The sequence below is a fragment of the Bos grunniens genome, chromosome 6 (assembly GCF_055505025.1).
Source record: "Bos grunniens cultivar Pamir isolate PY7600 chromosome 6, Bosgru_T2T1.0, whole genome shotgun sequence".
NCBI classification, from domain to species: domain Eukaryota; kingdom Metazoa; phylum Chordata; class Mammalia; order Artiodactyla; family Bovidae; genus Bos; species Bos grunniens.
In genome coordinates this window covers 24,521,680-24,541,546 of record NC_141170.1, presented here as the reverse complement: position 1 = coordinate 24,541,546, position 19,867 = coordinate 24,521,680, and the positions used below count along the sequence as shown (strand labels likewise).

Sequence of the window (19,867 nt, the reverse complement as noted above, 5' to 3'; positions counted from 1 at the left end):
ACAAAGTAATACTCAGAAGACAATTGATGGCCTTAAGCTCTTATTATTGAGCAGAAAAGCATGAAAATGAATGGGCTAAATACTAAATTCAAGAAGCTGGTGAAGTATGAGAGAAGCAAAAGGAAAACATCGATAGACATAAAAGAGGAATTGACTAATTATAAGATTCTAGACTTGGTAAATAAGTACAAAATCTGAATCTTTGGAAAGACCCATACAGTTAGAGAAACCTCTGTCAAGGACAATTCAGAAATGAATAATTGAACAGAAATGCAAAGGAATGAGGAAGTATGAATGAGAAAGAACTTTTAAACACAGATACAGAAAAGAATTTAGGAACGCATCAGAGAAAATCTAAAGAGGCCCTCATGGTGATCAGTCAAAGCAACTTAACAATCCTGCTAAGTCTGAGCCCATTTCCTTTGCTTGGAATCCGATGGGGATAAACTATCACTACAGCTCACCTTGTTAAAATTATTTTCCATACTAATAAGCAGCAAGGTCCTACTGTTTAGCACAGGGAACTCTGCTCATTTTTATGTGGCAGCTTGGATGGGAGAGGAATTTGAAAGAGAATGAATACATATTTGTCCCTGATGGCTCAGACAGTAAAGAATCTGCCTGCAATGCAGGAAACCCAGGCTCGATCCCTGAGTCAAGAAGATTCCTTGGAGAAGAAATGGCAACCCACTCCAGTATTCTTGCCTGCAGAATTCCATGGGCAGAGGAGCCTGGCAGGCTACAGTCCATGGGGTCGCAAAGAGCCAGACACGACTGAGCAACTGACACTTTGACGTCATGTGTATGGCTGAGCTCCTTTGCTGTCCACCCGAAACTATCACAACATTGTTAATTGGGTATACCTCAATGCAAAATAGAGAGTTTAAAAAAATTATCATCCATTCTGTGCCGGATGCCTGGTGCACGTATCTTCATCGTCCAATTTATATTGTGTTGAAAAATGTGCTTTCCCAGAGAGCTGCCTGAAATAAACCTGGAAATCATTAAAATGAGATTACACTGAGCACACTGAATGTCCAGTGAGTGCGCAAACATGATGTGCCCTTTGCCCAAGTTAATATTTCAGTTTTAGCAGCTGGGGACTCAGCAGTCCTCAGGTAATGAGTCAGAACAGAGGCAAAGACCTCAATCAAAAGGAGTCACCTCGGCAAACTAGAATCCTCAGACCTGCCTTTGCCTTTATAGGCATCAATATGAAGAACATCATCAATATGGAGCATTTCCCTGGAAAGAGATTCTCAGCACCTGCTAAAATGATATTTATTGCTTTTGCAAGTCGGTTACTAAGTAGGTTATTATAAAATAGCAAAAGTTATTGATTTTTGGAAAACAAATTCACTTGAGTTTAAGACCTAAAACATCATTACTTAGAAAATGGTTCCCTTTGGAGAGTCTTCACACGTTTTGCTCAAAATGTATTTAAAAGGCCTACCTGAAATCTCCTTCAAACTCTGTGGAATATTCTTTAGAATATCTTCAATAATGACAATCTTCAATAATGACAAATCCTTGGGAGGTGAATCTTCAATGATGACAAATCCTTGGGAAGTGAATTTTAAAATATAACCCAATAGCCAAAAGTCATGCTGACTCATATCTGGTAAAAAGAAGAGTAGTGTTATTTTTGGTTAAAACAAGGACAAATTATGAAGTAACAAGCTCAGTTTTCTTACATGTTTTGTGAAGGCTTTCCAATAAGTGCATTTTGAATACTGATAACATCCTTATTTCAAGTATGAAACAATTCTCTCAGATCATATTCTCTTGCATATGGAAGCTTTGGTGTGTATGTTTTTAAAGTCTCATTATTTGATAGGCTTACCTATAGTTTGATGTGAAGTAACACAGACTCTGTAGCTATGTGCTAAAATAAATGGCTAGCAACTTTTCCCATTCATCATTTTAGTGTCCCTTGGGATTTTAGACTATTTTTAAAAAGATGCTGTTCTAATGGTTCTTCTCTTTGTCCCTTTTTTTCCTTTCAAGCAGAAAATGCAATACAATGAGTTGCATGGATTTAATTTCATTTTAATGTTGATATGCTGTCATGAGCCGTCAATGCAGTCCATCTGTTACTTTGCGTCTAAGACTTGGGATTTATGCAGTGCGAATGGTGTGAAAAAATTAGAGCATGGCATAGTGAGAAGAAAGCAGGCCAAGGAAGGAGCCCTGGTTTTGGGCTTATTCAGATCACGTTGACACAGCCTCAGGGGATGTGGTTTGAAAAGGACCAAAATATTTTATAGCAGTATCTTTGCTAGGGAAGCTAGAATTGAGTCCCTTGCTTGGTAGTATGCTCACATCTCACTACCTGCAGAGTTCTATTCCTTTTCTTCAAGAGATAGGAGAACGTATCTTCCTCTGGCCTAATATCCTAAAGCTTCCAAATTGAGTCACCGTGGTCAGTAGGAAGATCAGGAACCCACTGACCTAGTTTTAAATACTGCTCCTTAGTGGCTTTTGATCTTGACACCTATAACTTTTTTACTTTCAGTTTCATCGTCTGTAAAAATGGAGATAATAATATCTACTTGGTGGGTATTCAGTAAAAAAACTTTTTAAAATTAGCTTGTACGGTGCTGAGGCTATGATAAATGCTCTGTTGCTAAGTCTCTAAGCTTTTGTTGTTAATATTATTTATGGCGACACTATGAGATGTCTTATTGGAAACATGTAGATATTCTGCAACTTGAGCTCTGCAGAGAAGTAAGCTTTCCTGTAGGATGTAATTTTAGAAGACATAGAGAAAGGGCTGCTGTTCTGCCTTTTTCTCAGGATTTACAAAACCCTGCCCCTTCTCATACATGTGCGTGTATGCTCATTCGCTTCAGTTGTGTCCGACTCTTTGCGACCCCATGGACTGTAACCCATCAGGCTCCTGTGTCCATGGGATTTTCCAAGCAAGAATACTGGACTGGGTTGCCATTTCCTCTTCTAGCGGATCTTCCCCACCCAGGGATCGAACCTAGTCTTATGTCTCCCACATTGGCAGGCAGGTTCTTTACCACCAGCGCCACCTGAATGCAATTCCACATGGCCACTTGGGCCTGACCAATTCTTCTAACAAGCACAAGGAATAAAGAAAGAAGGCACATTTAAGGGAGTGGCTAAGTAGCACTGAGGAAGGGGAGAGACTGCATGGGCAAACCATCATTTTTCAGTATGTTTGAAACAGGAGGAAATTGATCTTGTGACCACTACCCTAACTGTAAATGCTTTTAATCTTGCCTTGCAGTGATGAGGCTGGGATTTAGCATTTATAATCTAATTGTAGATATCTGCACTGGGTAAAGATTAAAGTGGAATAAACATCACTTATGTAATGTGTTGTATATGTTCATAATGAGACATTTTATAGCTATCAAAATTATGTTTTCAAGAATGTTTAATGATATAGCAAAATACCATAATATTAAGTAAATATTTAGAATATATACTTATATATAAAGATTCACATATGCATAGCAAAAAGATTAAATTGAAATGCAATGGTATATTCATTACTATTTATCAGTAGTGAAATTCTTCATGGTTTTTATTCCATATTTATACTTTCCTGCAACTTCAGAATTGCCTAAAATGTTTATTTTAAATGAATCTTAAAATATGAAGAGCAGAACAAAGATTGTAATGCAGGAGCATATAGAATTCAAAGACAAATGGTTCGAAAGGGAAAAAGTAAACACGGGCAAACTACTCTGCCCATCAGAGTCTCACCAGCATGCCATCTCTTTGCAGGTGTCCAGCGCCACAGAGGCCCACGCCCCTCTGGAGAGCCGCCTGTTCAACATTGCCATCTTACCTCACGCTCTGGAAACACCCCAACACTTTCCAGGATCTTCTCTCCACATGACAGTGAGTTGGGTGGGAGGGCTCATGGTTTTTGCTTGGAGGAGATGGGCTGATGCTACCTACGTGCGTGCTAAGTCATTTCAGTCGTGTCCAACTCTTTGTGACTCTATGAACGGTAGCCTGCCAGGCTCCTCTGTCCATGGGATTCTCTAAGCAAGGACACTGGAGTGGGTTGCCATGCCCTCCTCCAGGGGATCTTCCTGACCCAGGGATTGAACCTGCGTCTCTTAGGTCTCCTGCGTTGGCAAGCGAGTTTGCTTTTACCACTAGTGCCACCTGGATGAGATTTGACTTAATGCCTATCTTGGAACACAGACTCTGCGGTCACCAAGGCATGCCAGCCCTGTGAACACATTTCTCATTGATTTGAAAAAGCAATTAAAATTACCAGAGTGAAAGGAAGATTAGATGAAATCTACCCTAACCTCCCATCCATTGCTGCTAAACTTTTTGCAGCATCCCAATCATGGGCCCACTCCCTGAGTGGTGTTGTTCAATTGCTAAGTCATGCCCAACTCTTTGTAATCCCTTGGATGGTAGCCCAACAGGCTCCTCTGTCCATGGGATTATACAGCAAGAATTCGGGGGTAGGTTGCCATTTCCTTCTCCAGGGGATCTTCCCTACCCGGGGATCAAACCCGCATCTCCTGAATTGTCAGGCAGATTCTTTACCACTGAGCCACTAGGTACTCACTGAATACCTGAATGGATTTTCAGGTTTATATCCATTTGATGATTGCTGTTTGGGTATAAATGTTTAGCCAGTTTAGAGCTCTACCTAGCTGGAGAAACTGTTCTTTGTTTTAAAAGTCCTGTTAGTAGTTTTCTATTATAAAAGAAATATCAAGGCTCATCAGGGTCTCCCTGATAGCTTAGTTCATAAAGAATCCGCCTTTAATGCAGGAGGCCGCAGTTTGATTCCTGTGTCAGGTAGATCTCCTGGAGAAGGGATAGGCTACCACTCCAGTATTCTTGGGGTTCCCTTGTGGCTCAGCTGGTAAAGAATCCACCTGCAATGCAGGAGACCTGGGTTCGATCCCTGGGTTGGGAAGACCTCTTGGAGACGGGAAAGGCTACCCGCTCCAGTATTCTGGCTTGGAGAATTCCATGGACTATACAGTCCAGGTCCAATGCTGTAAGCAGCAATATTGCATAGGAACCTGGAATGTCAGGTCCATGAATCAAGGCAAATTGGAAGTGGTCAAACAAGAGATGGCAAGAGTGAATGTCGACATTCTAGGAATCAACTAACTGAAATGGATTGGAATCGGTGAATTTAACTCAGATGACCATTATATCTACTACTGCGGGCAGGAATCCCTCAGAAGAATGGAGTAGCCATCATGGTCAACAAAAGAGTCCAAAATGCAGTACTTGGATGCAATCTCAAAAACGATAGAATGATCTCTGTTCGTTTCCAAGGCAAACCATTCAATATCACAGAAATCCAAGTCTATGCCCCAACCAGTAATGCTGAAGAAGCTGAAGCTGAATGGTTCTATGAAGACCTACAAGACCTTTTAGAACTAACACCCAAAAAAGATGTCCTTTTCATTATAGGGGACTGGAATGCAAAAGTAGGAAGTCAAGAAACACCTGGAGTAACAGGCAAATTTGGCCTTGGAATACGGAATGAAGCAGGGCAAAGACTAATAGAGTTTTGCCAAGAAAATGCACTGGTCATAGCAAACACCCTCTTCCAACAACACAAGAGAAGACTCTATACATGGACATCACCAGATGGTCAACAACAAAATCAGATTGATTATATTCTTTGCAGCCAAAGATGGAGAAGCTCTATACAATCAGCAAAAACAAGACCAGGAGCTGACTGTGGCACAGACCATGAGCTCCTTATTGCCAAATTCAGACTTAAATTGAAGAAAGTAGGGAAAACCACTAGACCATTCAGATATGACCTAAATCAAACCCCTTATGATTATACAGTAGAAGTGAGAAATACATTTAAGGGCCTACATCTGTAGATAGAGTGCCTGATGAACTATGGAATGAGGTTCGTGACATTGTACAGGAGACAGGGATCAAGACCATCCCCATGGAAAAGAAATGCAAAAAAGCAAAATGGCTTTCTGGGGAGGCCTTACAAATAGCTGTGAAAAGAAGAGAAGCTAAAAGCAAAGGAGAAAAGGAAAGATATAAACATCTGAATGCAGAATTCCAAAGAATAACAAGAAGAGATAAGAAAGCCTTCTTCAGCAATCAATGCAAAGAAATAGAGGAAAACAACAGAATGGGAAAGACTAAAGATCTCTTCAAGAAAATCAGAGATACCAAAGGAACATTTCATGCAAAGATGGGCTCGATAAAGGACAGAAATGGTATGGACCTAACAGAAGCAGAAGATATTAAGAAGAGATGGCAAGAATACACAGAAGAACTGTACAAAAAAGATCTTCACGACCCAGATAATCACGATGGTGTGATCACTCACCTAGAGCCAGACATCCTGGAATGTGAAGTCAAGTGGGCCTTAGAAAGCATCACTACGAACAAAGCTAATGGAGGTGATGGAATTCCAGTTGAGCTATTCCAAATCCTGAAAGATGATGCTGTGAAGGTGCTGCACTCAATATGCCAGCAAATTTGGAAAACTCAGCAGTGGCCACAGGACTGGAAAAAGTCAGTTTTTATTTCAATCCCAAAGAAAGGCAATGCGAAAGAATGCTCAAACTACCGCACAAATTGCACTCATCTCACATGCTAGTAAAGTAATGCTCAAAATTCTCCAAGCCAGGCTTCAGCAATATGTGAACTGTGAACTTCCTGATGTTCAAGCTGGTTTTAGAAAAGGCAGAGGAACCAGAGATCAAATTGCCAACATCCGCTGGATCATGGAAAAAGCAAGAGAGTTCCAGAAAAACATCTATTTCTGCTTTATTGACTATGCCAAAGCCTTTGACTGTGTGGATCACAATAAACTGTGGAAAATTCTGAAAGAGATGGGAATACCAGACCACCTGATCTGCCTCTTGAGAAATTTGTATGCAGGTCAGGAAGCAACAGTTAGAACTGGACATGGAACAACAGACTGGTTCCAAATAGGAAAAGGAGTACGTCAAGGCTGTATATTGTCACCCTGCTTATTTAACTTCTATGCAGAGTACATCATGAGAAATGCTGGACTGGAAGAAACACAAGCTGGAATCAAGATTGCCGGGAGAAATATCAATAACCTCAGACATGCAGATGACACCACCCTTATGGCAGAAAGTGAAGAGGAACTCAAAAGCCTCTTGATGAAAGTGAAAGTGGAGAGTGAAAAAGTTGGCTTAAAGCTCAACATTCAGAAAACGAAGATCATGGCATCCGGTCCCATCACTTCATGGGAAATAGATGGGGAAACAGTGGAAGCAGTGTCAGACTTTATTTTTCTGGGCTCCAACATCACTGCAGATGGTGACTGCAGCCATGAAATTAAAAGACGCTTACTCCTTGGAAGGAAAGTTGTGACCAACCTAGATAGCATATTAAAAAGCAGAGACATTACTTTGCCAACAAAGGTTCTTCTAGTCAAGGCTGTGGTTTTTCCTGTGGTCATGTATGGATGTGAGAGTTGGACTGTGAAGAAGGCTGAGCGCCAAAGAATTGATGCTTTTGAACTGTGGTGTTGAAGAAGACTCTTGAGAGTCCCTTGGACTGCAAGGAGATCCAACCAGTCCATTCTGAAGGAGATCAGTCCTGGGATTTCTTTGGAAGGAATGATGCTCAAGCTGAAACTCCAGTACTTTGGCCACCTCATGCAAAGAGTTGACTCATTGGAAAAGACTCTGATGCTGGGTGGGATTGGGGGCAGGAGGAGAAGGGGACGACAGAGGATGAGATGGCTGGATGGCATCACTGACTCAATGGACGTGAGTCTGAGTGAACTCTGGGAGTTGGTGATGGACAGGGAGGCCTGGCGTGCTGCGATTCATGGGGTCACAAAGAGTCAGACACGACTGAGCGACTGATCTGATCTGATCTGATACAGTCCATGGGGTCGCAAAGAGTCAGGCATGACTGAGCAACTTTCACTTCTATTATAAAAGTTTCCTGGTAAAAGTGATGTCTATGCTGACTCCAGAAAGACAAGTAGCAAATATTCAAAAAGACTGGGGATGGGGGAGCAGGTTGGAAAGATTTGAGAGGTGAGGGCAAAGGGCATCACCAAGCATAGAAGGAACACATATGAAGACCCAGAGGAGAGAGACAATATGATTGTTGGGAAAATTGCCAGCAGTTCAGTAGGACTGGGGACATCAGAGAGGTGGAGGAGACTAGGGGTGTGGAGGTCTGTGAGCTGGATCACAGAGGGGCTTTGTGCAGGAAGGAGTGTGGACACATGGAAAAGTTTGAAGCAAGGTGACAGCTAAATTAGTGCATGAAGCTTAGTTGAGACAATTAGCAATTCCACCATAACCCTATATCTACAGGACATGTAATGCCAGAACCCCTCTTCTAGACAGAGCCACAAGCACGAAGTCCTTGTCAATGAATCATCAGAGAGCCACATTTTAGTTAGCGTCCACATAATTACACTCCAAAGTGGTGCAGCAGCCCTGAATCGCAACAAAGATAGCAGGTAGAGTTTTAGAAATTATGGGTCTGGGACGTGACATAGACATAAAAGGGGAAACAGAAAGTATTTAATGAATAGCTGGTATTGGCATTTCCACCATAAACCATAATTTAAAGAAATCATAATTCAGCAACACTAGAAAGTCTATAATTCATCATTCTGACTAGAGGAACTTGGATCAGAATTTTCTCTAAAGTGTAAAGAAAAATGTGCATACACATTTCTTGCCAAATGCTAATGCAGTGTTATTTTGAGTTTAGAAGGAAAATAAATGGGCCAGGAGCCATGAAGATGGCGTCACTCTCGCTCTGTGGCTGGGAACCTCTAACAACTTTTAAACACACTTAACCTTGAGAGTCTCAAGTTAGGTCTATCCTGTGTAATTTAGTGTATCACAGAGATTAGTCTACTAAATGTGATCAGGCTACTAAATGTCTACTAAATGTGATCTACTAAATGTAATTAGTCTAAAAAATGTGATCAGGCTATCGTTTCATTTCTTAAAATATACATGGTTTATATTTCTTTTGACGTTAATTAGGGCCATTACTGTAGGACATACAAACTAATCTGTGACGAAAGTGCATTCTCAATTCAGCGATTTGGGTTCACCTAGCCACACAAGTTTTGTACATATTTGGTAGACACATTATGAATGCATATGCTAAATTCATATATGGTATATTCATGTATGTGTTTAAGGGTAAGCGTCTACCTCTCCATTCATTCAGTTATTCAATCACAAACACTTTTGGGCCCCTAATTTATGCCAAATTCTGTGGAAGACATTGGAGATTGAGTGATCACATAATACAGACTGTATTCTTTTTTTATTGAAATATAGTTGATTTACAACATTATGTTAATTTTTATCAAGCACTCCCATGTACTGTACACTCGGTGCTTGAGATCCATGAACAAACTAAAACCGTGTTCTCATGGAGTTTAAATGAATAGACAATAAGTTATAAACAAAATAAATAACTCTCATGTAGCATGTTAAGGAGAAGCATTATTATAAAAGTAAAAGTAGATCAGAGTCAAGAGGATTGGAAATGTAGCAGGGAAGACCTAGGTTGTAAAAAGTTGTCAGGACAATGACATTTAAAGAAGGATTTGCAGGAGATGAGGAAGAGAGAGAGCTGTGCAAATCCCTTAGGAAAGGGGATTCCTGACCCAGGGAACCATGCATTTAGAGGCATCAGGCTAGGAGCATGCTTAGATAAACAGCAAGGAAATCAGTCTGGCCGGATTAAAGTGAGTACAAAGCAAGAAGAATCTGCATGAATGCAGATGTGCAAAGTTAATGGGGTGGAGGGCGATGTAGATTAGGGGAACAGATTGTATCCAGCCACACAGACCACTGGAGGGACTTAACTTTATTCTAAGTAACATGGAGAGCCATTGCAGGGTGTTGAGCAGAGGCCTAATGGCCTTTTTAAAGGCATCCACTGGCGGCTGTGTGGAAGTAGACTCTTGAGGAGAGAGAGAGAGAGCAGGTGGGAGGCCATGGTGGGAGGCCAGGTGTGGGATCTAGCTCCCCGCAGGGTGGTGGCAATGTCGTGGGGAGAAGTGATTGGACTCTGGATGTATTCAGAGGTAATATGGGTATTATGAAAGCCATTATTCTGTAATCTTCTTATGCTGACAGATAGTTTAATAGAAAAGTGTCTTCTATAATGATTTCCATGAAATTTAATCTCATATTTCTTACTGTTTCATTGATAAATATTGAACATTCCAAATAGCCAATATTAAAATTGATTATGCTTTGATGTACCTCCACCTCAATATTGCTTTCTTGAGAGAATCAAGTCCTTGCTTTTTCTACTTAGTGTCTATTTCTGTTAGTAAAGAAATTATATCAATAAATTCTGTAATAAAATGTCTGCTTTCTTGGCTATAATGCATTTCTCTTTTCCATTATTCTGTGTTCATAGTAATTCTCTTTTCCTATCACTTTATTGTTTTAGGGACATCTAGATTTTCAAAAATATCCCATAATACCTTGAGAATGTTCAGTTATTCTGATGGTTTTGAGAGTAAAAGTTGGCAAACGGTATTGAACAGTGTGCTCAGCCTACACTTTTTGTCCACGTATCTGTGCCTACATGTGTATGTGTTTACAGATGTGTGCACACATGCATGGGCTGTAAACATCTTGCATAGGGTATGTGTTTTTCTTGTGTTGCCCTTCCCCGTTTTATTTTAGAGAGACCAGCTGCTATTTGCAATTCTGATTTTTCTTGCTCATTACATTCCAGACCTGAGCAACGACTTGAAATATGACTCTGTACTAGAGGGGTTGTCCTAGCCTGCAAGTGCTGCCTCTCCCCAGGACAAGTATGGCTTAGGGACAATTACAAAATAACTGGAACCTTCAGTCTTTTCATGGTTAAAAGGAAGAACACCATGCCCTCCTCCATGAGACTTCCTGAGCCCTTCTTATTCCTTTCCTAGATGGGAAATTCCTTCTGAAAGTAGCAGAGCTTGGAAGAGCAGTTTGTTGTTCAGTCGCTCAGTCATGTTCAACTCTGTGACCCCATGGACTGCAGCACATCAGGCTTCTCTGTCCTTCACGATCTCCTGGAGTTTGCCCAAACTGACGGTGTTGCCATCCACCATCTCATTCTGTATTGTCCCCTTCTCCTCTCTCCCTCAATCTTTCCCAGCATCAAGGTCTTTTCCAGTGAGTCTATGAACAGTAAGAAAGAGCAGGAGAGCATGTCAAACTCTAACCCTTCAGGGGTCAATTAGAAAGAGCCTGTGATGAACCAGATATTTTTGTTCTGTTTTAGTATCAATATGTGACCTAGGCAAAGGGCCCATGTTCACTCTCCTTTTCAATTCCTCTCCAGTACGTTTCTGCTGCTGTTCCCAAATCTCTGTTAAGCCTGGTCATGGAATTCTGAATCTCTCTGTCTTTTTTAATGTTGTCACTGTTAATGGGTTGTGAACCCACACAGGCGAATGGATAGTGAGAGCTATACACACATTGACTTTCCAATTAATTTCACTTGACTCCTTCATTGGGTCCTGAAAGCTAGAAGTGGAAAGCAATATCTGGTTCTTTAGAACAGTACAATGGAGACAAAGGGAAATACTATTTCTATAAGCTTTAATAAACACGTAGCTCTTAAACCTCTGAACTCCAATGGTGAGCTTCTTTGGCATTTGAGGCAAGTTCATCTTTAGCCATTGGAAACCATCAAAGTTAAAGAAAAGAATGCATCACAGTTCCCGTCAGCAAGCTGGGGGGTTGGGAGAAATTCTCACCAGATACCATCTTAGCCCATTAAATTAGAGGAATAGAGCTGTAAGGATCCAGCTGTGAACAGTAGAATCACCAACTGTGATAGTTTATTTCCAAACATGTACCACTGTGAGCTCTAACCAGGAATAAGTGATCATACTGGGACTCCCACAGCATGTGCGGGCATAAACCCAGGAGGCCAAGGGCAGGGGAGAGAAGGGTCAGGTGCAAGACCCGAAGAGAGCTCTGTAACCCCGTGAGATGCTTAAGGCAGGGACAAGTCTGCAATGTGGGAGAACCAATCCTTCTTTTGAACTCTCAGAGAAAATTTTGCTCTCTGTGACGAATTAAAAAACCCAGAAAAAGTTGTTGTTTTTTTTTTAATGGGTTTTGTTTTTGCCTCTGGCTTTTGTTTTCATCATGCCATTTTTTTCTTCTTCCCTCTCAAATTTTGTGTAGGCTCGGGAAGATGGCCTGACTGTGATTCAGCCTCATTCTCTCTCCTTCGTAAACTCTGAGAGGCCAAGCAGAAAGCTAATATACAACATCACTCTACCGCTGCATCCAAATCAAGGTAAGACAGGCAGTAAGCGATCTTTTGAGTGATGCTCTTTGTCTTCTATTGTTGACCAGCCCTCAAAGCGCTGGAATTCTGTCTTCTTCTACTTGTTGAGGATTTAAGGAGTAACAGTTATTCATCACCTCTGAGTTTAGAGCCAGTTGAGAGGGAGACACTATGGTCGGACAGGTGGAGATGAATGTGTCAGCTTTGGTACTGACAGAGCGGTACTGGAGAGCACAGTGTGCAAATAACTTCATCACTCTTTGAGCTTCCCTCCCACCCCCATGTGCAGGCACAGCTGGACAGATCTAAGCACACCTGTAGCGACAGAGCCTGCCTTGGTGAGGCTCTCATGAGAGAGAGTGGAACAGAGTCAGCATGTGCTAAGGACAAACTAAGATCATGGTATACAGTCCCATCACTTCATGGCAAATAGATGGGGAAACAATGGAAACAGTGACAGACTTTATTTTCTTGGGCTCCCAAATCACTGCAGATGGTGACTGCAACCATGAAATTAAAAGACGCTTGTTCCTTGGAAGAAAATCTATGACAAACCTAAACAGTGTACTAAAAAGCAGAGGTATCACTTTACTGACAAAGGTCCACATAGTCAAAGCTGTGGTTTTTCCACTAGTCGCATACGGAAGTGACAGTTGGACCGCAAAGAAAGCTGAGCACCAAAGAACTGATGCTTTCAACCTGTGGTGCTGAAGAAGACTTTTGAGAGTCCCTTGGACTGCAAGGAGATCCAACCAGTCCATCCTAAAGGAAAGCAACCCTGAATGTTCATTGGAAGGACTGATGCTGAAGCTGATGCTCAAGTACTTTGGGTACCCGATGCAGAGTCTACTCATTGGAAAAGACCCTGAAGCTGGGAAAGACTGAAGGCAAAAGAAGAGGGCGGCAGAGGATGAGATCATCATCATCAGAGATGAGAGCATCAGCGACTCAATGAGCATGAATTTGAACAAATTCCAGGAGATAGTGGAGGACAGAGGAGCCTGGTGCTGCAGTCCATAGGGTTGCAAAGTCAGACACAACTTAACACCGAACAACCACAAAGAACAAGGAGCTCTGCCAGACAACCCGGGGGGGCTGACCCACACAAACTCAGTTTTCCCTCAGGTGGATAAGTTACTCCTCCTCTTTCTTTTTAACCAAGGGAATAAATACTGTTTATGACTTCTTTAAGTTTACATAGTGCTCCTACATATTAATACCCTGTGAGCTTCAAAAAAAAAACAAATATATTTACAGTAGCGTTATCGGTCACCCAGATGAATTCTCCAGGCCAGAATACTGGAGTGGGTTAGCCATCCCCTTCTCCAAGGGGATCTTCCCAACACAGGGATCAAACCTAGGTCTCCCACATTGCAGGTAGATTCTTTACCAGCTGAACCACCAGGGAAGCCCATCAGTTCTGTACCTGTGAAATTTAGAAACCACAGGCATATCTTCAGCCCCTAAGACATTTGTAACTTAAAGGTAATCCAGTTCTTTGAATAATCAAGATCCACGTTATTGTTGCCAGAAATCATCACAGAGACTATGGAGTTTCTGAAGGAAAGAAAGTGGGTTGAAAAAAAGTCTTTACAGCCTCACCAGGAGTTTGTGCCATTTTGGAGCGACTTTCACCTTTGAACTTGAATTTAATTGAGAGAATCTCATAATTACCGTTCATTGTCTATGACTTGTGAGGATCTCCCTGGTCTAAGCTACATTAGAGGGCAGTAGTTTGCATCTTACTATTGTTTGTGAGCAATGAATCCTGTGCTGTGCTGTGCTTAGTCTCTCAGTTGTGCTCAACTCTTTGTGACCCCATCGACTGTAGCCCACCAGGCTCCTCTATCCACTGGGATTCTCCAAGCAAGAATACTGGAGTGGGTTGCCATTCCTCCAGGGGATCTTCCCAACCCAGGTGTCGAACCCAGGTCTCCCGCATTGTAGACAAATTCTTTACCATCTGAGCCACCAGGGAAGCCCAAGAATACCAGAGTGGGTAGCCTGTCCCTTCTCCAGGGGAATTCCCAACCCAGGAATTGAACCAGCGTCTCCTGCATTGCAGGCGATTTCTTTACCAGCTGAGCTACCCGGGAAGCCTGCAACGAATCCTAGGCAAGAGTATTTGGGTTTCAGATTTACCCCTTTCTTGAATAACCAGGGAATAGTATGCCAAGAACAACCCGAGAGCAATTGTTCCTGAAGGATGATTTCCACCAGTGGGAAAGGCAGCTTTATGTCTCTAATCATTGTCAGCCTTCAGAATTACTGTTGATGCTCATGCAGACTCTCTTTCTTTCCAGGCATCATCGAACACAGGGACCAGCCTCACTCTCCCATCCAGTATTTCTCCCAGGAAGACGTTAACCAGGGCAACATCATGTACCGTCCTCCCACTGCAGCCCCCCACCTCCAGGAGATCAGGGCCTTCTCCTTTGCTGGTAATGCTTTTATTCCCCTCTATTTTGAGGTGCCCAAACTGCTCTCTGTGGAGCTTCATGGCATACTTCCGATAAATCTTTATTTTGTGTCTCCTAAATGGCCGGGCCTGAATGAGGCCTTGGAGAGCTAGTGGTGAGCAAAAAAAGGCATCTTGGCAAGTTTGGGGATCTAGGTATAGAGACAAAATTTGAGAAATATTCTAAGGGAGGTTTAATTGCAGGCTGAGATAAGTGCTCTAAAAATAAGGAAGAAAGTTCATCCCTCAGTAAGGGATGTTCAGTCGCAGGCTGAGATAAAAGATTCGGAAGGCTAAGATATGCAGGCTAAAGATAAGGAACTGGATGTAGCAAGTCTGACCTAGACTAAGGGTACACTGGAGGCTGCCTCAGGGAGGTCTTGATGGTGGAGGGGTGAGTAGGAGCTAACTAGGCTGAGTGTGTGTTGGGATCTTTGGGAGAACATTCTGGAAAGGACATGCAGCCCTGTGCAGAGGCCCTGGGAGAGAGAGAATGTGACTTTCTGGGGACTGAAAAAAGTCTTTGTGTCTGGAATGTGGAGGGTTGAGCAGAGTGGGGATGAACCTGGATGAGAAGAGAGAGGGCAGGGGCCCTGTGAGCCTGCAGAGACATGGAGCTCTGTCCCAAGAACAAGAAGAACCTGGTGGAGGTTTTAAGATACAGGGGGCTGGCTTTTCATAAGGAACTCTTTGACTGCAATGAAGAGAGAGGATTTGAAGAGGAGGCCATGGCAGATGGGCATGTGTGAGAGGAATCTAGTGAGAAGGATCCCATGCAGGCACCTTTTGGGATTAAAACCAGGATTTGACAAAAAATACCTTTTAAAAAAAGAAAAAGTTGGCCAAGAGAATAACTCCCATTTCTAATTCAAGCAAGTGTATGCCCTTCCATTAAGTCAAGACAGCCTTAATCCTTGCCACCCCCTTATGTCTCCCTTTGACCGAGAGTATTCAAAGCTGCCAAGTTTTTAAGTCTCTTGCCCCAGATACTGGGATGGCCAAGAAATTCATTCAGATTTTTCCACACCATCTTACGGAAAAGCCCAGATGAACTTTTGGTCAGCCTTGACACTTCTCTGCTTTGGAATGCCTCTAAAAATCTTGAAGCCTGTTTCTTTATGATCTTTAAGATGCTATGTCCTTTGTGGCTCAGAGGTAAAGCATCTGCGTGCAATGTGGGACACCAGGGTTCAATCTCTGGGTCGGGGAGATCCCCTAGAAGAGAGCATGGCAACCTACTCCAGTATTCTTGCCTGGGAAATCTCATGGACGGGGAGCCTGTTGAGCTACAGGCCATGGGGTCGCAAAGAGTAGGACATGACTGAGCAACTAACACTTTCACACTTTCAACACAATTAATATAAAGAATTATTTTTGTATAGTAGCTTGAATCATGCAGAACAGTTGGTGATTTCTAATGGTGAGTTGAACACGGGTTGAATAGTTTCAGAGTTATGTTTTATAGTATGGCAAAGTTTTAAAGTAATATTTGCCATTATTTATATAGATGCAATTGTCCAGAAGATAATTAACTCAGATTGAAAATCCCTAAGCACTGGGATAAACCTCTTCTCTAAGAAGTATTCTCAGTGTTTGTGTGTGTGTTTAGTCACTAAGTCATGTCCGACTCCTCGCAACCCCATGGACTGTAACCCGCCAGACTCCTCTGTCCGTGGGATTTTCCCAGGCAAAAATACTGGAGTGGGTTGCCATTTCCTTCTCTAATCCCCATGTTTCCTACCTAGATACCTCTCAGCCAGTGAAAATGTTTCATGATCCTCTAACCCCAACTTTATAAGACCTACTTTTTATAAGAAACTCAGGTTATCCAGGGATTAGAGAAAAAGACAACATGTCAGCCTGGGTTGAAGTTATTTCTGAATCCACTATATTCACCTGTGTTTCTGGGGCCTTTTTAGGGAGAGCAGAGTTGTATCCTGTATAATCTATGGGATAAATGCCACGAGATAAATCTCTCACGCTGTTACAGTGTGTAGATCAATGTCCCAGGCATCACTCAATTCTACAGTGAAACTGACCCACCAGCAAGCCTTGTCAGTGATATATGACATTACCCACATTTACTGATTTGTAGGATTTTATGTACTGGTAAAATGGGACCTGAATGAATCTATTATAAATCACTCTAACTGCTGTGATATAAAATTATTCCACTCTGTGGTTCTTTTTGTTACATAAAATTAGTATTGGCATCATTAAATTCAACATAATGTTAGCAAACAATCTGGTGCTCTTTCCTTAAACCCCATGGACCGTAGCTCACCAGGTTCCTCTGTCCATGAGGCAAGAACACTGGAGTGGGTATCCATTCCCTAGGGGATCTTACTGACCCAGGGATTGAACCCAGGTTGCAGACAGATTTTTTGCCGTTTGATCCATCAGAGAAGCCCCCCTTAAACCATGATAATTTATTTTTCTAACTTCTCTCCTAATATATTTTACTTTTTCCATCCATTTCTGGCCCCCGGATGTTCAATATAATGATTTTCTGTCTTCTGTTCTCTCAGGTCTCCCAGAATCGGTGAAATTCCACTTCACAGGTAAAAATTTTAATCACAGTCTTTTAAAAAACCTTCTTTTTGCTCTCTTCATTGTTACTTTAGCTATTTTCTAAGAGCTATTTAAAAGTTACATAACACAAGTTTCTTCTAAAATAATCACATGCTAGTTAGATAGTGATAGCTCAACTTCATATTTACAGGGAAAATCTCCACCAAGGATACGAAAGATTAGTGTTCTTTAAGCCCAATTTCAACTTGTTCGATTATTTATTAAAAAGAAGTAATAATGGTTAAGATCTCAGACTTTGAATCCAGTCTGTCTCAGGTTCAGCCTGCTTTATGAAAGTTTCTTAACCTTTCTGTGCCTCCATGTCTTATCCATCAATGGGGATAATAAATAATAATTATATATGTGTAGAGCTTCCAAACCCTGGAGGAGGGCATGAAAACCCACTCCAGTATTCTTGTCTGGAGAATTCCATGGACAGAGGAGCCTGGCAGGCTACAGTTCATAGGGTTGCACAGAGTCGGACATGACTGAAGTGACTTAGCACGCACACATGCTGCTGCTGCTGCTGCTGCTAAGTCCCTTCAGTTGTGTCCGACTCTGTGCGACCCCATAGACGGCAGCCCACCAGGCTCCCCCGTCCCTGGGATTCTCCAGGCAAGAGCACTGGAGTGGGTTGCCATTTCCTTCTCCAATGCATGAAAGTGAAAAGTGAAATCGAAGTCGTTCAGTCGTGTCCAACTCTTGGTGACCCCATGGACTGCAGCCCACCAGGCTCCTCCATCCATGGGATTTTCCAGGCAAGAGTACTGGAGTGGGGTGCCATTGCCTTCTCCAGCACTCATGCATAGAGTTCCCAAAATAGTGATTGGCACATACATGCCTGCCTCACTTTATTGCACTTTTTTGTGCTTCACAGATATTGCATTTTTTATAAATTGAAGGTTTGTGGCACCCCAGCATAGAACAAGTTTTTCAGTGCCATTTTTCTAGAAGCATTTCTTACTTCCTGTCTCTATTACATTTTGATCATTCTTGTAACATTTCAAACTTTTTCATTATTACTGTATTTGTTATGGTGATCTGTGATGGGTGATCTGTGATGGGTGATCTTTGATGTTAATATTGTGATTGTTTTGGGGACACCAGGAACTTGCTGATATAAGACAGTAAGCTTAATAAATGTTGTCTGTGTTCTGTCTGTCACACCAACCGGCCATTCCTGCATGGCTCTCCTTCTCTTGGGGCCTCCATATTTCCTGAGACCCAACAATATTGAAGTTAAACCAATTAATAACCCTACAATGACCTCTAAGTGTTCAAGTGAAAGAAAGAGTCACACATCTCTCACTTTAAATTAAAAACTAGAAATAATTAAGCTTAGTAAGGAAAGAATGTCAAAAGCTAAAATAGGCTAAAAACTAGGTCTCTTGTGCCAAACAGCCAAGTTGTGAATGCGACAGAAAAGTTCTTGAAGGAAATTAAAAGTGCTACTCCAATGAACACACAAATGATAAGAAAGCAAAGCAGCCTTGTTGCTGATAGGAATGCTGATAGGTAGAAGATTAAACCAGCCACAACATTCCCTTAAGCTAAAGTTTAATCCAGTACAAGATCCTAACTCTCAATTCTGTGAAAGCTAAGAGAGGTGAGAAGCTACAGAAGAAAAGTTTGAAGCTAGCAGAGGTTGATTCATGGGATTAAGGAAAGAAGCCATCTTAATAACATGAAAGTACAAGGTAAAGCTACAAGTGCTGATATAAAAGCTGCAGCAAGTTGTCCAGAAGATCTAGCTTGGCTAACTCATGAAGGTGGTGACACTAAAGAACAAATTTTCAGTGTGGGTGAAACAGCCTTGCGCTAGAAGATGCTATCTAGGACTTTAATAGCTATAGAGGAGAAGTCAGTCCCTGGCTTCAAAGGACAGGCTGTATTGTTAAAGGCTAATACAGCTGGTGACTTTAAATTGAAACCAATGCTTATTTACCATTCCAAAACTCCTAGGGCCCTTAAGAATTAGGTATTGAACCTACTCCATCTGTGCTCTATATATGGAACAACAAAGCCTGGATGACAGCAAATCTGTGTACAACATGGCTTGCTGAATATTTTAAGCTCAGTCTTGAGATCTACTACTTGGGGATAAATGATTTGTTTCAAAATATTGCTTCTTATTGACAGTATATCTGGTGCCCAAGAGCTCTGATGGAGATGTACAATGAGATTAATGTTGTGTTCACACCTGTTAGCATAGCATCCATTCTGCAACCCATAGATCGAGGAGTAATTTTGACTTTCCAGTCTTATCATGTAACATATACAATTTGTGATGCTATGGTTAACATAGATAGGGATTCCTGTGATGGATCTGGGCAAAATATATTGACAACCTTCTGGAAGGGATTCACCATTCTAGATGTCATTAAGAACATTCATTTGTAGGAAGAGGTCAAAATATCAACATTTACAGGTGTTTGAAGAAAGTTCATTCCAACCTTCTTGAATGACTTTCAGGGGGTTGAGACTTTAGTGGAGGAAGTAACTGCAGATATGGAAATAACAAGAGAACTAAAATCAGAAGTGGAGTGTCAGACATGTCTGAATGCTGCT

The 19,867-nt window shown here is 41.8% G+C and overlaps 1 protein-coding gene across 2 annotated transcripts in view; it reads left to right on the top strand.

Annotated features, from left to right (window-relative positions):
- The window catches only part of FRAS1 (Fraser extracellular matrix complex subunit 1), a 534,425-nt gene that overhangs the window by 391,533 nt on the left and 123,025 nt on the right, over window positions 1-19,867 (top strand). For both annotated transcript variants that reach the window (XR_015165261.1, XM_086405184.1), the window contains exons 32-35: window positions 3,760-3,876; window positions 12,165-12,279; window positions 14,574-14,711; window positions 17,257-17,289. Coding sequence is in view for 1 of the 2 variants with exons in the window: in XM_086405184.1 (XP_086261310.1) it covers window positions 3,760-3,876; window positions 12,165-12,279; window positions 14,574-14,711; window positions 17,257-17,289 (403 nt within the window). In the remaining variant the exon portion in view is untranslated. The remainder of the gene's footprint in view (window positions 1-3,759; window positions 3,877-12,164; window positions 12,280-14,573; window positions 14,712-17,256; window positions 17,290-19,867) is intronic.